The sequence below is a fragment of the Trichoplusia ni genome, chromosome 5 (assembly GCF_003590095.1).
Source record: "Trichoplusia ni isolate ovarian cell line Hi5 chromosome 5, tn1, whole genome shotgun sequence".
NCBI classification, from domain to species: Eukaryota; Metazoa; Arthropoda; class Insecta; order Lepidoptera; family Noctuidae; genus Trichoplusia; species Trichoplusia ni.
In genome coordinates, this window is record NC_039482.1 from 4,229,178 (window position 1) to 4,246,168 (window position 16,991).

General features: G+C 35.8%; 3 protein-coding genes across 5 annotated transcripts; 2 read left to right on the top strand and 1 right to left on the bottom strand.

Annotated features, from left to right (window-relative positions):
* Positions 1 to 4,796: 4,796 nt before the first annotated feature.
* Positions 4,797 to 6,377, top strand: LOC113493883 (putative nuclease HARBI1). Its single transcript, XM_026871914.1, has 3 exons — positions 4,797 to 4,810; positions 4,903 to 5,004; positions 5,125 to 6,377. The coding sequence occupies exons 1-3, from the start codon at positions 4,797 to 4,799 to the stop codon at positions 6,011 to 6,013; spliced, it is 1,005 nt and encodes a 334-aa protein (XP_026727715.1). The 3' UTR covers positions 6,014 to 6,377.
* Positions 6,032 to 8,959, bottom strand: LOC113494131. 2 transcript variants are annotated; one of them, XM_026872314.1, is made up of 4 exons: positions 6,967 to 8,959; positions 6,736 to 6,897; positions 6,512 to 6,597; positions 6,032 to 6,369 (listed from the first exon to the last, which is right to left on the bottom strand). In XM_026872314.1, exons 1-4 carry the CDS (start codon positions 7,247 to 7,249, stop codon positions 6,046 to 6,048), a joined length of 855 nt encoding a protein of 284 aa, XP_026728115.1. In that variant the 5' UTR covers positions 7,250 to 8,959; the 3' UTR covers positions 6,032 to 6,045. The 2 variants fall into 2 exon arrangements, with proteins under 2 accessions (XP_026728115.1, XP_026728114.1); XM_026872313.1 differs by having other exon boundaries at positions 6,736 to 8,959.
* A 4,168-nt stretch (positions 8,960 to 13,127) lies between these two features.
* Positions 13,128 to 15,999, top strand: LOC113494133 (proteasome subunit alpha type-7-1-like). 2 transcript variants are annotated; one of them, XM_026872318.1, is made up of 4 exons: positions 13,128 to 13,917; positions 14,260 to 14,473; positions 14,931 to 15,063; positions 15,862 to 15,951. In XM_026872318.1, the coding sequence occupies exons 1-4, from the start codon at positions 13,658 to 13,660 to the stop codon at positions 15,882 to 15,884; spliced, it is 630 nt and encodes a 209-aa protein (XP_026728119.1). In that variant the 5' UTR covers positions 13,128 to 13,657; the 3' UTR covers positions 15,885 to 15,951. The 2 variants fall into 2 exon arrangements, with proteins under 2 accessions (XP_026728119.1, XP_026728117.1); XM_026872316.1 differs by having other exon boundaries at positions 13,569 to 13,917; positions 14,931 to 15,080; positions 15,862 to 15,999.
* Positions 16,000 to 16,991: the final 992 nt, after the last annotated feature.

Below are 16,991 nucleotides of genomic sequence, written 5' to 3' on the forward strand. Positions count from 1 at the left end.
GCGCCTTAATATTTTCCTTCAAAATTCAGTTTGGTATCCCCTAGTCTGCAGTCAGCAAATATAATATCTCCTCTAGGAACCATATTATTTAATTTAGAGAGGTAGAAGAATAATAAAAAGAAGAACGAGAAACAATTTTGTCTTGTTTGTATCCAAATTAAATCTTGAAAACCTCTTAGTAACACATAAGATCAACTGATCATCGAAGGAAGTGAAACTTCTTCAAGCGTTTATCGAAAAGGAAAAAAAGTCTAAAAGTCACGAAAATAAAAACCAAATCCACTGGCATTACCATGATTGCCATACATTCAAGACATTTCTACCATCGTCAAAGCTACTTGAACTGTTTACGAAGACAACTTGGCTCAGTACATTTTATCGCCGCCCCAAGCAACAATTTTCCTAATCTCACCATTAATGGTATAAAGTCGACCAAGGTCTAACAAAAATGCTAATTCTTGGTGTATCTGTCACTAGGCAATTGGCAACGCAGGAATGCTGTCAACAATACGATTAAGGAGTGCGTAGGCTAGCCGTAGGCGAGCGATACGACGATACCGAATATGGTGCAGTTTTCTTTAATGAACCACTTACAGATGACGAGGTGATGGCAGAAGGATCACTTGGTATGGAGATTGGAAGCACATAGTTTGACAGTGATATTATATCAGTTCCGGAAGACATGTCGTTATACACCGTTTAGGGCAATGTCACTTCTAAAACTGCAATAACATTATAATAATACTCCACAACTTTCACACAGCGCCATCTAGTGTCAAACTAAGCAAAGTTTGTGTTATGAGTACTACATATAAACATATTTATATATTTCTAAAAACTAAATACATAATATATATGTAGATGAAATACTCCCAGACAAAGAACAAATGTTCGTGCTTATCATATAAACATTCGTTCAAGGTGGGAATCGAACCCACAAGATCCGGTATAACAGACAGAGCGACCAACCACTAGACTTTCGTAAAGACATGGAGGCGGGATTCTTTAGAAATAGTGATTGTCAGTTATGCCGTCCAAGTTCTTTGATTTCTGCGAAAAAATCTAAAAACGTTTTTAAATATCACTCCATCTATTTTTATCAAAATCGGTCCAGCCGTTTTTACAGCTGACAATTTCATTGTCGTAGGGTTTAAAGGTACCCTGATAATTTCAGCCTGCTAGCCTATCGGGAAGTGCCTTAAAATAGAGTTACAAAAATCCAACCGGAACAACGAGCTCAATTAAAATCGTACCTTAGCGAAGTGTACCTTCTAAACTTTCATACCCAATACAGATATTTAGAATAGAACATTTTCCACCTCACCATATTAAGTTGGCGTGTTTTATTGTTACTTTGCATGTAATTTGGCATATATATTGGCTTATTATAATGAAGATATAGAAATAAACGCCGTGTTTTCCAGACAAATGTATAGGGTCGGATCGTTTTGGAGCGACGAGAATTTTCTGAGATTTACGTAAGGAATATTGGTTGGAGGCTAGATTATTCTAAGTGTTTCAGTTTCCTATTAAAATCGCTAAATATTCAACGATTGATGATGACCACTTTAACAACGGCATTTTGAGTTAAATCTAGTGTGATGGGATTTGGAGCTTACATAGTCGGTTCATGTTTGTACTTAACTAAGTGCCATGGGGGCCGCTTAACATAGTTTGGGAAAAGGACTGAAAAATATCATTTACAAAAAATATTATAATTAAAAAATACAATTGGGTGACTAGATTGATCATGAAAAATAAAATAAGACACCTGTGAGTGAACCCGCGGGTAACAGCTAGTTTATCATAAACTAAAACATCTTAGACGCTTACTTCAAAATTAATTTAAGGGTACACAATACCTGCAATCACCTATACAAGCCTCAGACGCTGATTCATTAGAAACCTACCATTAATTTAACCCTATGATGTATGCTGATCATCGCTCAAACATTAAGACAACATCCTACACACTCACCTAGATTCTGTTAGCTTGAATATAACAAAGGGTTTCGCAATCCTGGTTTGAAGTCAACTGTGATTTAATGTGAGGTGTACTTGTGACGAGAAAAGTGCAGCATTAATAAGATCTTGAAATTACCTTGGATTATTTGAATACTAGTCTCTGATAGGAATTGGAAAGGGCTAGCAGTGGTTCAGACGGAGATAAAAGCTGCGAAAAATGATATCTATGACATGTTTACATGAATAACCGAGGCTTAATTTCAACAGTCGTATTTTTTAATTAAGTGATAAAATCGATTTTCAGACTACAAGATGCCACTGAGCAGACTCCTCATTTGCCTACCCTAGTAGGTACGCTAAGCCTAGGCTTCGCTGCTTCACAAGAGCTCGTGCTTTGGAGAAGAATTTAGCAACGGATACGGAAGAATACTTTTTTGAAACTTATATAAGTTCATGTTTTTATATCATAGAACCTTTTGTCTTTACTTTAAACTAAAGAATCAGTACTCGATGTAATCCATACCAAATTTTCAAGTATCCATGCATTCATACCATTTAATAATTAAAACAAAACCAGATGAATACTTGCCCTATAAAAGGCGGATAATGTTAATACACGCGTGAGTATTACTTTTGATAGTATCTATGCCAGTTGCACACAGCACAGCCGGCCAGTTAGGGGCGCGGCAGGTGTGCGCTGCCCTTTACGTAACACTTTATCATAGGGTTAAATGTTACTGTTCGAATGAGGGTTATTTTTAGAAGTAGTTTCGTGTAGTGCAGACTGTAAGGCAGCTGATTTTCAATAGCTTGGTTTAAAGTTTTAATTTGTATTTACATACATTAATATTATCAGTCAAAAATAGCTTACAGCTGGCTGCAGACTTCGATGTAATTGTCTAGTTGTCTCTCAAGCGACAGTCTACTTATTAACTACTTATTATTTCTGGACTTTATAGAAGCAGAATTAGAGTTTTGTGCGAAACATTAAATAATCATGAAACTAAACTAAACGGGCGAATTCAAGAAGACAGCTACTAGCTGTAAGCCCGCCACAGCATTTCAGAGTATGCGCAAGCGACCCCATGACTCTCGCCCATCTGGTAAAGAAAGTGATGGGACCGGGGTGGTTTTGCTATGTGTGAGTCAGACATATCCCCACGCCGCGACGTGCCTTCTGCGTTGAACTTATTGACATTACACCTCTTTTAAAAATGGAGACAGCAAGCTAAGATAAAAATAAAATTTTAAATATGTGTACTGTCTTCTAATATATTAAATTCCCGTGTCACGATGTTAGTTACCGTACTCCTCCGAAACGCTTCGAGCGATTTTTATGAAATTTTGTAAACATATTGGGCAGGTCTGAGAATACTACAACATCTATTTTTCATACCCCTAATTGATAAGGATTGCTCACATCAAAAAAAAAAAATTTAATTTTTGGACGAAATTTTTATTTTTTTTATAATGTGGCATTAAGAAATACATACAACTAGAAATAATTTATTAAGCAAAACAACGTTTGCTGGGTCAGCTAGTAAAATCTATTAGAAGGTATACTGTATGCGACAGTACTTGTATAATTATTCAAGTATATGTACATAAAGTGTTATTGTGTGAATATTTACGACATGATCGGAATATCATGTTTTATTATATCCAGATTACTTTATTGCTACGTGTTACAGTTGTTTAAACGGCTTTATCGTCTTGTATAGTATAAACCGGTATTAAATGTATAGGATAATAGTCCTTGTTAGTGTTTAGTTATATTCATAGCCGTATAGAGCTAGTTTGTAATGAGGTGATTGATTTTACTTTGTAGTCTTGGATACTTTGTAGGTAGTCGTTTGTTGATACGGGATTGGTGGACTATATTGCCAAGTAAATACGTATGTATGCTTGTATGCTTCTGATTTTATGTATCATGAAGGTTTCCATTCAGGATTTTTAACACATCGTATGATTTGCTTTACATTTGAGCAAGGAATTGTGTAAGAAAAAGATTTGAGTTTTCTGTCTCAATGGCGGTTTTTAGTTCTGAGTTCTAAACATCTAAAATACAAAAGTTGAATTTAAATTTCACTTTGATGGCAAATGGCACTTTGGGACTGTGCACCTGTAGACAATAATGCAATGTTTTAAAAGTACCCGAAAAAGGGCCTAATTTGAAAAAAAAATCTTTTGTTTTTATTTATAGAATAAACTATGGTTGATGAGCCTTGGTACATATTGTATTGTTTTACATTGCCATAGTTAGGGGTGTCATAACATTTTTTCTTTTTAGGTAAAATATTTTTACAAGTCTCAGTTGGCAGAACAGATTTACAACAGAAAATTATATTATCTACAAAAAATAATCAAATGTGAATATCCGTTTACTTTATCTGAACTTCCAGTTAACCCGGTCGCAATACTGATTAAGAGACGATTTATACTGTAGTTAATCATTTGTATCGTTTACATGAACATCTGACCCCTCATTTACATTATTAATGGGTTAAATAGTTGGAAATGGAATAAATAGTTAAAGAAAAAACATATAAAGAACCACTTTGTTGATCATCTTATGATGCAAAACAAATATACTACAAAGATCGAGCAGAATTTTAGACTAAGGCCCGGTTTCACCAACATAGTATAAGTCTTAGTACAAGAATAAATCGTTAATTACTCTCGAGTATATCCATTTTACGTTTCACCAACATTTAAACTAATGATAAAACCTCTATACTAGAATAAGGTCATATACCGCCAATTTCGGTCATATAAGCTGCTAATCTTTGGTTAGAAGTGTCACTGTCAAGTCAGTTCATCGCATTTAAAAAATGGCGCGCCGTTTGTATGCATTAATAAATGAAACCGATAGCGAAGATGATGATTATTTTTGTCCTCGTCCACGGTGGTTTAAGGAAAGGGCTAATTATTTTGAAGAGTACGACGAACACGATTTTGTGATAAGATTTGCTTATCCAAGGAGGCAACATTAAGTTTACTGGCAAAAATCGAGCACCGCTTGGAGTATACATCAGATAGGTGAGTTTTCTTAATAATAGCATGTTATTTATGTAATTTATGCAAATTTTATTTAAAAAAGGTGCCTTCTTCTATGTAAAAAGTGGAAATTAATTCTAGCACTTGTTCGTTTTGTTTCAGAAATAAGCCAATATCGCCTGTCAATCAATTATTAGCTACATTAAGATTTTACGCAACAAATAATACCCAAATGAGCATTGGTGACTTTGTCGGTATCAGTACACCAACGTCACACAGAGTTATTCACCAAGTCAGTGCAGCAATAGCATCGTTGCACAAAGAGTATATCCGATTTCCAACAACACGCGAGGAAATACGAAAAGAACAGGATTCATTCTTTCAAATCGCTAGATTTCCGCGAGTCATTGGTGCAATGGATTGTACTCATGTCCGTATATCCTCACCAGGTGGAGATCATGCAGAACTATATCGCAACAGAAAGGGCTACTTTTCCATCAACGTGCAAACTATTTGCAATGCAAACTTGGAGATCACTGATATAGTAGCCCGGTGGCCAGGTTCATCTCACGACAGCACTATATTCAATAATAGTTGCATAAAAAGTAAGTTTGAAACTGGCCAGTATGGCAATGCTTTGCTGTTAGTAGATGGTGGGTATGCTTCCACTTCGTACATGATGACGCCTTTAGAGAACCCTAGGACTCCAGTGGAACAACTCTATAACGAGTCACAAATACGGACTCGTAATCCTGTTGAAAGGTCATACGGGATCTGGAAGAAACGGTTTCCTGCATTGGCCTTAGGGCTTCGCACTAAGCTGGACAAGTCTTTGACTATTATTGTAGCCACTGCCGTGTTGCATAATATGTTGATGCAACGAGGTGAAGTCAATCCCATTGATGATCCCGCACTACAACTTCCAGCTCCATGGGATGAACTTTTACACCATGGTCAGATAACTCAGCAACCACAACATCCACAACAATACATCAGGCCCAATTCAGTGCGAGATGCTATCATTAATAATTATTTTCAAAGTATATTGTAACCAATAAAACAAATTTTATAAGCAATAAATATTTATTTGCGTTTTTTTTGTCTCAACTCTAAAAGTAGCAACCTAGTTTTAATTTTTTCTTGTTTTAAAATTTCTTGTTGTATATCCATTTGGATTTCAAACAATTTTTTAGCTTCTTCTCTCTCATTAGCTGCATGCTCGATTTGGACATTAATAGCCTTCCCCTTCAACTCCTGCAAGTTTTCAAGAGAGGCTCTCGTAAGTTGCGGCCGCCTTTTCGACATCCATTCAAGTCGTTTTCCTGAATAAGGCCTTTTTTTGCCTGAAGGTTTCAATTGTTCTGAAACAGGCGTTTTTAGACAGTTTGGAGTGTAATCGCCCCAATCCTAAAAAAGATACATAATATGTAAAGCAACCGTAAACATGGAAATACAGTACACATATGAAGAAACAGGTAATTTACTAAAATTAAGGAACATTTTTGTTTAATATTTTTGAATCTATGATGTAAAAAGTGTGCAACTTTACCACATTATTCATGGTTTCATTAGTATCAACGTGGTGTGTTGACTTAGTCTGAACCTCAGGGCCAGGAATTGTATGTAATAATTCGTCTGAAAAAATATATAATAGAAGATCATCGTGCAAAGACACAATACATTGAGTTTAAACTTTCGTGAGACATTATCATACTATTCAAAGCTTAAGGCTGTTACTTTTATTTATTAGGTATGAATTGATATCTGACAAACCCTTTTTATGTGCCTCTGCTGAAAATGATTCCGTGATATTTTCTGTAACGTTTACATTATCTTTATCATACGGATTATGTAGACCTACAGCACTTGGCGTTATAAGACCCAGGATCCTCTCTTGAAGAGGATCATCAATCTTCGGCCTTGATGGTCCACCACCTAAGAAAAAACAAGTTTTTGTAGATTTATAGATACAATTGCCATAAAAATTTTGTAACATACACTTACCGGTTTTAATTAAATGCATCCTCTTAAAAGATGCTTCTTTTTTGGTAGCTTTTTTTAAACTTTCCCACTGGGATTTCAAATTTTCGGCAGTACGGTGGGAAAGCGTTGTCTGCGAATTATATTTATTGGATATTGTCGTCCATTCCGCAAGTTTTTGCTTCATTGAAACCCCGTCGGTTCTTTTATTTTCTATGACATGAAAATGCTCAGTAACTAGATCTACCAGCTGCGTCTTTTCTGATGCCATCCAATTAGCAGATCGCTTTCTCTTATAATTTGCCATTTCCAGGTCTTATTTATTTATTTTTATTTTGATGACAATTATAAACAAGGAAACTAATCAAATATGATCAAAGCATAAGTCAAAACATTATCCAAACAATTTTAGAAAATAGGGAGCGCCATTGCTCAGGCACGGAACAACCGGACTATTTTACTTGGTAGCGTTCTAGTTTCATTCCATCCATTCGTTCAAGGTTACAGAGTAACTAAACAAGATTAAGATATCCGCAGACTAACTTGGTGAAATGAAATTGAAGTTAACCAAGGGGTAAATGGTTAGAATAAATTTATATTGGGGTAGCTACTCTCGTGTTAATTCGATGTTGGTGAAACCGGGCCTAAGAGTAAAAAATGTCTACATGAGAATAAAATTATTTGTTTCAAGTTTGGTACATTAGGCGTAAAATATCCTAAATCTTTTTTCCTATGCGTCGGACATGCAGTGTAGAAACTACTGAAAACCAAACTTCTGCGTCTTCAAGACTTTTCAAACGACTAAAAAAAAACGAGGCTCTCAATTAAGCTGTATGTTTTTACTTCAAACTGAATGAACAGATTATGATATTTCTTTTTCATTTAGCGTAAACTAGCTTTCAAATGGTGATCAGCTCCTAAATATAGCAAATCCATCGGAACCTCAAATTATACACGAAACAACTCTATCTGTCTGTTCTCCCATTTTGCCAGCGGTAAAATAGGACGATTTAAGTTTCCTATTTTTTTTCTGTCGAGTAAAATATACGATTACTGTTGCAATGTCGCAGCTAGCTAATCCTTTCTTTGAAACTTAATAAAAAATATTTAATTAATTAAATAGACTTGTCAATATAAACGCTGATTAGAAAGTGATCATAAAATGAGACAGGACGTAAAATGTTAGAAAAACTACTGTTCAATGAATATAAAAACAAACTGCCCACCGTTATTCAATTAGGCACCTAATTACATTTCAATATTTAGGGTTGTCGACAACTCTATAGTTTTTGTAGTTTGTCTATATCTTTTTTCAAATGAAGTCGGATAAACCTACAATGTGACGGTACCTTCACGTGTCGCCAATCAAATTTTAAATAGACGTGGCCCTCTCCTCTTTCATATAATTCCATCCATAGCCCGTGATGTGCGCAGGTAGGAATCTCGAAGTTGACTTCACGGATGGTTGAAGTCACCATCCCCGAGTATATACAAGCATTTGTGTGATCTAGGAATGCTTGTCCTGAGTCTAGATGGTTTTGCGTGTGACTTTAATGATTGTAAAACCATCGCGACACAAGTATTAAATTACTAAGCACAGAAGCCGATTTTTCACTTCTTGCTAAATGCTTTCTTTCTCCTTCTTCTCAACGACTTTCATATTTTTCTTTGCAGTTAGAAGCAGCTGCATCGGCCAAACCTTACAATTTACCAATTCAAATAAAATCAGAGTAAAACTAAACGGTACTGATACACCGGAGATGAGATAAACATATTCAGCTCAGTAAATATGCGCAAAGGGCCGCCGGCGGCGCCACTTGACACCTCAAGAATAACATAACGGCCGGCGTGGTTTAAATATTCATCGCTAGGCCTTATGTAGACAAGTTTTATGTTAGATGTACGGAGATCTAGGACGATTGCAACGTAATATATTTTCGTAATGCCATGTTTTCTAGTTTGTTGAAGGTTAAATTTGTTTTTTTTTAAAGACTCCCTCCGCGCCGTTAACAATTTAATCCTTGTTTAGTGGAAGTTTTATCAAACATTAAAGTCACATGCCCAAGTACATCCAGACTTAGAACCAGCACTTGTGGTTTTACATCTCACAAACGCTTGTCCCGCGCGAGTTCGAATTCGCAACAAATCGGACGAAGTGGGTTTGGCGTGCTAGCTATCCGTGCACTAAGTTTGATAGTATACTAATGTAGTAAGTAAACAGGCCTGACGAATATAATATGCATACAAGAATATAATCATATCCCCTACAGCAGAGTCATCGAAAAGCACTGAAACTACCTTTCTAAATTTAAGAAAATACTCCAAAACACTCAAATAACTTAATAACACAAACACACGCACGCCAGCCCTACAAAAATCTCCCACAAGCTTATAACTTAACCAATATCCAAAAAAACAAGTGACGAGCTACTCTATATTAAAACATCGTGGTCACCAGATCGGTGACCAGCCTTGCCTTAAATGGTCACACGATTAGTGACACAAAAAAACGTAAGAAGCTGAATGAATAACGGTGTACTTAGCTGTACACCACATAATAACCGCTTATAGACTGGTCCTGTTATAATTGTATCGGTTATTTGAATATCAATTATGGTTTTAGGTAATTTTTTTTTGGTTCTGTGACCAAAGGGTAAAAATGGAACAGTATTTCTGAAGCTTAGTTGTCCGTTTGTCACAAGGCTGTTTCTGAGGAACCGATAGCCAAACAGTTGTAATTTTTGAAATGAAATCATTCACTCTGCAAATGGGATATTTTATCACTTTTACATGTCTTTTTTGAGAACGCTGGAGTCATTCCCTATCTGACTACCCTGAGAAGAAATGTCGAAACAAACTCAGGGCTCGTAGTCTCTTTTATGTCCAGGTCCAGTAAAGTCTCTTGTACAGGTGATGTACCCATTTCTGTTGGCGCTATAACAACAGATTGCTAAGCAAAAGGTGTCGGTGGTGTATAAAGTTATTGGTTTTTTGGGCGACTAATAGAAACGGTAGTGACACTCTTTGTGGCCTATTTGTACAAAACCCTTAGTGTAGGGAACGCCTGCTGTAAAGCTAGGCTGTTTTTTTGTGCTCGCACGCGAAGACTTGTAAGTTTTCGATCTCCAAGTTTTACTTTACGGATACGCGTTGGAGAAGTCATCAAGAATTTAATAATTAACAGGCTCGTATTTGATAATACTGTGATTTTCCAGCAACTATATTCAATTCTGTCAATAAATATTGATAAATACACCTTATTCCTTATTAGCAATGCCTATTTAAAAAACGGAGACCATTTCAACAAAACTCATAACTCCAAAAAGGCTAAACTTAACTAGCTGTAGTCAAATAGTAATTTAAACCAAATCTAGACATAGATACTTGTAAATTCTAATAAATCTAATTTAAATACAAACTGTTTTATCACTAAAAAACAACAGCTACTCGAAAATGAGCTCATTCTGATCGATACTGTTTAGTTAGACGATGACATCAACCGGGTACCGAACTGACAGTATTTGGAAATCCGCTGTCGCCCCCACTGCGCCCACGGACGGCAAATAACTTCAAGCCTCTTGTTTAAGGGCATGAGTAGATGCGAAAGACAGGTGTAAACATGTTACGTAATGATTACATAATATTAAGCATTGTGTTAAGTACTAATTGTACTAAGTGGGATTACTAAAAAGGCGATTAAGGATAGACAAGATTAGAATAGACTTAGTCTGTGTCAGCATGTTTCATGCTATGACTAAAATTCTGTAAAGGAGGCATTTAGGTTTAAAGATATTTATCTAAACTTCTATATCTATACTAATATATAAAGCTGAAGAGTTTGTTTGTTTGTTTGAACGCGCTAATCTCAGGAACTACTGGTCCAAATTGAAAAAATCTTTTTGTGTTGAATAGAACATTCATCGAGGAAGGCTTTAGGCTATAAACCATCACGCTGCGACTAATAGGAGCGAAGATACAATGGAAAATGTGAAAAACCGGCCAGGTATAAATTATAACTTATATCTTCTTCCCACGGGGACGAAGTTGCGGGCAACAGCTAGTTCTCAATAAAAACATACACAATGTAACTTACTCGAAAACAACTAATTAACTTTCAAGTATTATAATTGCGTTTTCAGTCTTTTTCAGTACAATACTTGTAGTATGATTTGTGGAATACATGTTTGGAGAGTCCCTAATCCCGACGGGACTGATGGCAGTGTAGTGATTGCGAAGAATGGGTTTCATTGAGTAACATACATAGAATTCAAAACATAATGGATCAATCTTAAAAAAAGCGCACGTCAAAGCGTAATACTGTTAGAAGTCATACCTATAACTTTTCATCACAGTACATAAACAATTAATGATTTGCTTAATTATGCGTACAAATAGCGTCAGAGACTAATTTGATTTACTCATTAAACCAACCATTTTGCCCGACAATACCCTAAAAAAATATAGTAACAAAATTCTTCTGAATCCTATTACAAATGCTGCGCTAGAGACGCCTCTTTTAGAACATAATTATTCATCCATATCATACCTATATGATATAAATAGACGTTACACACATAACACGACCTAAATACCTTTTAATAAGTAATTAAGCAACCATGTATCTCATTGACATAATTGCAATAAAGACAACATTATCAGTTTTAAAAGAGATAATGCACAGAGTATGTATTGAGAGTCTTGGTCTTGTTTGTAAAACATTGGTGACTTGTGGGGTAAGTGATGTCAGCGCATATTAATAGATAATCTTAAATTATTTGGTGATATTGTAGTTTTAAAAGCGTATCAAGATATAAAACTTTGAAGTTCTATTAATGTCAGCAAAATTAATAATAAAAAATTAAAATAATTTTTAGAAATTTCTCTCACTAAGCACGGCTTGTAGTGAGATCGATCCCCGCGATCGATACAGGCAGTTCTGTGATCCTCGAATGCTTGTCCTGAATCTGGGTGTTTTATTATTGTGAATTGAATGTTTGTTAAAAGCCCCCGCGACACAACGCTTAAGGTCCTTATTGTGGCCGTCATATTTCTAAATAGACAAGAAGAAAAAAAGGATGGAATGAAGCCGTTGACTACGAAAAAGGTTTTTTTTATACTTCCAAAGACCATGCCGCGTTGTATTAAATTGGTAACGCAGTTGTAGAAGCAAAACAGAGCAGAAAACCGTTAAAAGCCGCGTCTCTCATTCGCACATGCAATAGTAGTTCTGAGAGAGGTACTACCTCTCCCTGGACTTACCAAAGTGATTCGGCCCACGGCAAAAAATCCAATGGCATGCAGGTTTTACTGAGATACACCTTCGTGAGCAGAGTAAATCGAAATTAATTTAATATACTTTCATGGATATTACGAATTAAATTAATACTAATAACCCTTAACAAATTATCCTCCCCGAATGTAATAATAAAGTTATGTAAACTGATCGATTTATTTAATAAAAACTGATTTAAACTATTCCGGCGTTAGTAATTTGTTTGGCAAACTTGTTTCTGAATAATTTGGCGATTGGCGAGCAATATATTTCTAAGTTTTATGGATTCACCAATATGGTAAGTGATGTGTTCAATGACATTAACCTTGATAGAATCGTTAGATAGGAGACTTTATGTCAATAATGAGTTTAAATAAAGTTAAGTAGCTGTTTTATTATCCTACTGTGGCGCTTGAAAGGAGGGTTATGGTTCTGTTCAGGTAGACAGATAATGGATAAGCAGTTTTGTTAATAATTACTTTATTTACATTTCACATTTTTTTTTGCAATCGTACGAAGTCTTTACTTATATTGAAAAGGAAAACAGACATGGCGATATCAATAGTATCTGTAACGGTAGATTTATGTTCAGCAATTGTAAAAAAAAACAAGAGCCTTTCTAGTTCAAGTTGGACTGAGGGTTTCAAGAAAAACAAATCTGTTCGGAATGTATTATCACCCAATTTACAAATTACAACCTTAACAACGGTTCTTAAAGTCGATATTTACTTTAAGTATTTATTGGTACTTATTACAGCGGCATAAGAAAAACATCATCTGTGATATTTTCAACTGTATAGTACGTAACTACAACGGTTCATGAGATACATGTTAATACAAAATCATATCAACACAAGGATACATCTCATCCTTAACTCAAACTGCAATTTATTTAAACTTCAAAGTGCCAGCGAGTCAATAAAATCAATCAGCTGGCAACATTAACGTCGTCATATCTCGTCGAGACAGATGCAATCGCGAATAAAACGCAGACGACGGGTGTTTTAGACTTATGCGATGGCAACACTGATTTATTTTACTAACGTTTAGTTTGTTTTGAATTAGACTAGTCTGGATTCGTTCGTTGATTTGTATGTTTACGCTTGAGAAAGTATTTTAGGACTTGAGACAAAATTAGTAATACGAATTTTTGTCTACAACTATTTACAACTAATTTAGGCATTTATAAACTAAAAAGTAACTTTATTTCTAATAATAAGTTGCCTTGCGTAGTCCATCAAATTAAGTTTTAAAGGAAATCTAGCTTTAAGTAGACATACAACCTTATTGGCTGTATGACCAAAAACCTTTGCTAGATTAAAAACTACATTGACAGATTAACCAAACTGTCAAAAATAATTTTATACGACTATCGTTTACTTTTTGTAGTTTTTTTTTATTGATTATTTTCAAGTAATATTAAAATATCTATATACATATGAAATGGCACGTTACGACCGAGCCATTACAGTATTTTCTCCAGATGGGCAGCTTTTACAGGTGCAGTACGCTCAAGAGGCGGTGAGGAAAGGTTCTCCAGTTGTAGGGATAAGGGGGGAGAATGTTATAGTGTTGGCAGTAGAGAAGAAGGCGGTGGAGAAGCTGCAGGATGAGAGAACGGAGAAGAAGATAGTGGCGTTAGATGAGCATGTCGTGTTGGCGTTTGCGGGGTTAAGAGCTGATGCGAGGGTGCTGATTACAAGGTAAGAGAACTAAAACAATAAATGAAATGAATCTGTTCCATAAGACGTTATGTAATCTGATGTGATGGCCAAAAATCGTTAGTTTGCTTTCTACTTCTATTTGTGCAATGTTTCACAATGCAAACTCTGATCTTTTTTACAAGGTTAACGAAGTCCCGAAAACGCTTAATTAAATATTTTGAGACTGAATACATTTTCCTATGGTACATTCTTATACCTCGTGACAAGCAAATAGGAAAAGCCTGAATCGCATTACACAATAGTCCGGCAAACATTAACATGCCATATGTATGTTTTGTCAGTAATTAGTCACATAAAGACAAATCATTTTCCTATAATCAGGGCCCAAATCGAGTGTCAATCCCACTGCCTCACCGTAGAAGACCCAGTCACCATAGAATACATAACCCGCTACATAGCCGAGCTTAAGCAGAACTACACTCAGAGCAACGGCCGGCGGCCCTTCGGTCTCTCTTGTCTGATCGGCGGCTTTGACTATGATGGGAACCCACATCTGTTCCAAACAGAACCTTCGGGGATCTACTATGAATGGAAGGTAATATTTACTTATTCTATTTAAAAAATAAAGGAAGGTAGTAGTGAAGCAGTAAGGAATTTATTCTTTGTGTCGCGCGTGATTGACAAACATTCAAATCACATGCACCAAGACACTCAGACTCGGGACAAGCAGTGGATTCGTGGATCACACAAATGCTTGTCCTACGCAGGGATGGCACCCGCAACACGTTGCGCTCTGTGGGTTTGGCGTGGTGACCTCAACCATGCATCCGTGCAATCAAGGGTTTTTACATTAAAGCCATAATGTGGCTTTCGAATATTCTTAGAGTCTACAACTTCAAAATCCTCTGCAGACAGAATTCCCATAGAAATGCCCAGATAGCGGCATGTGGTCTAAAAAATTGTTATAGAAATTCATAGAAACCAATCACTGCTGCCATCTGAAATGGCAACAGAAATTATCGAACTGAAATACAAATGCTTTCGAATTGCAGGCGACAACAACAGGCAAATATGACAAGTCAGCACGAGAGTTCCTGGAGAAGTATTACACACCGGAGGTGGTTTCCACCGACCATGGCGCCGTCAAACTGGCCATCAGGACTATACTGGATGTCGTGCAATCAGGTCAAAGGAACTTTGATGTAAGCCTAGATCTTAACACAAACTGAATAGTTCTTAGGGACAGTCTGACGTCAGAGATAAAGCCTCTAAATCTTTTTTTCGTGTCAGGAGATTTTTTTTGACGCATAATTTATTTTTTCTTTTGCCCAAAAATCATCATGAGTAGAGAATTTACATTTCTCTAAGGAATTACCTTCAAGCAAGTGGCGATCAAAGCTAGTATTTTCTAGAAATCTACGTTTAACATGCAAATGAGAACCCTTAACCTCGTATAAATAAAAGCATTCCTTCTAAACCTAAGCTTGTTAAACCTGTTGTAATTTGTTATTGTGCTGAGGTTAATAGTGTGAAAATTGCAATTAATGAGACCCATAACTTAATAGAAAACAGTTTTCTCTTCTCGTTTAGTTATTCCTATTGAGGTTAAGGGAGTATTTCGCACTTTCGTTAGTAAATCAGGTATTTGTGTTTATTTCAGATATCGTTGCTTGTTAAAGCATAGAAAATTTTACACGTCTTTATTTATAATAACTTTCATGAGGCGTATTAAATTATTAGGCTGCACCTGGTCATGAATCTGGTTGGGTCCGAAACTAGTCGTGCGATTCCAGTCCGATACGCGTCAGTAAACTTTAAAAAGATAACGATTTAGCCTTTGATAGGGCTGTTTTGTTGCTGAAGCTGTAACTGTTTCATAAATTTCAGAAATTCTAAATAAGTAGCTACTTTTTGGTCCAATAAGAGGATGAACAAGCATTCATGATACAGACCGATGCAATAACGGGTACTGGTAAATTTCAGGTAGCTGTTATCAAACGAGGTGAGCCAGTTATGATGCTGGAGCCAGAAGAGGTAAAAGAATTCATATCGGAGGTCGAAAGAGAAAAGGCGGAAGCTGAAAAAAGAAACTAAAAGACATTGGATATTAAACTTAAAGTGCTATGGAAAAGAGATAATATTCGTTTGCATTCGGGAGGAAAAGAAAAAGGAGCATTAAATATTTTTAACAGTAGTGAATAAAGACATATGATAAACATTTTTATTATTTTTTTGATGTGTTATTAAAATATCAACGTTATTGATGCAGAGGTACTTTCAATTATTGATAGTCAAAAAATTGCTTTGTGTACTTAAAGAAGGCTTCGACTACCTCACCGGATTACGTAGGCGAAAAAAATTAAGATGCCAGCCAGAAAAAGTCCAATTATTGATATATCTCAAAACGGGATTTGTGTTTATTGAAGATACGTTGAAGGTGTTTTTATTTAGCCTTAAGGAGGACTTCGTTTACCTCGCCAGATTAAGTAGGCGAAATAATGCAAGAAGTCATGCATAGGACAAAATGAAATTCTTAAGTATTTTCAAACTTCCACCATCTACTAGAACCCAACAGTGTCTTTCATCTTCAGACTTAATTAAACTAAATCCTAGTACAAAGCTGTATTAAGTCTGACAACTCTAATGAAATCTCGCTGCTATACGAAAGTATTATCGAAGTTAGTTCTCTAGCGTGATGAAAAGCAATAAGAGCGAAATTGAAACAATTTTGCTGAAACTTTAGTTTTCATTTCGATTGATGACACAGTATACTTTGTTCTAACTACAATAGTCATTACGTATGAAGATGAACATCAGTACGAAGCACAATCATAATTAATTATTTAATAAAGTTTTACTCCCGAGTATTTAACGGGATCACCTGACTAGTTCCAGATTAAAATGATGTACAATCATACTTCATCATGAGCTAACAAGCGTTTATGTGATCCACGAATGCTTGTCCTGAGTCAGGGTGTCTTTGTACATGTGACTTGAACGTTTGTGAAACCTACGCGACATAAGGATAAAATTGTTTTGTGCGGATGGCGTTTTAGCAAAAACGATTTATCAATAAATAGTTAGCTGAAATTGTTTAGTGCAGGAGTTTTAAT

Excerpts from the sequence above, each read along its gene's own strand:
- LOC113493883 (XM_026871914.1), top strand. Across the intron at positions 5,005-5,124 it reads TTGGAGTATACATCAGATAG|AAATAAGCCAATATCGCCTG; the intron begins GTGAGTTTTCTT and ends GTTTTGTTTCAG.
- LOC113494133 (XM_026872316.1), top strand. The coding sequence starts at position 13,658 with ATGGCACGTTACGACCGAGCCATTACAGTATTTTCTCCAGATGGGCAG. Across the intron at positions 13,918-14,259 it reads GCGAGGGTGCTGATTACAAG|GGCCCAAATCGAGTGTCAAT; the intron begins GTAAGAGAACTA and ends TCCTATAATCAG. Across the intron at positions 14,474-14,930 it reads GGATCTACTATGAATGGAAG|GCGACAACAACAGGCAAATA; the intron begins GTAATATTTACT and ends TTCGAATTGCAG.
- LOC113494131 (XM_026872313.1), bottom strand. The coding sequence starts at position 7,249 with ATGGCAAATTATAAGAGAAAGCGATCTGCTAATTGGATGGCATCAGAA. Across the intron at positions 6,598-6,735 it reads AGCAGAGGCACATAAAAAGG|ACGAATTATTACATACAATT; the intron begins GTTTGTCAGATA and ends ATATTTTTTCAG. Across the intron at positions 6,370-6,511 it reads ATGAAACCATGAATAATGTG|GATTGGGGCGATTACACTCC; the intron begins GTAAAGTTGCAC and ends TATCTTTTTTAG.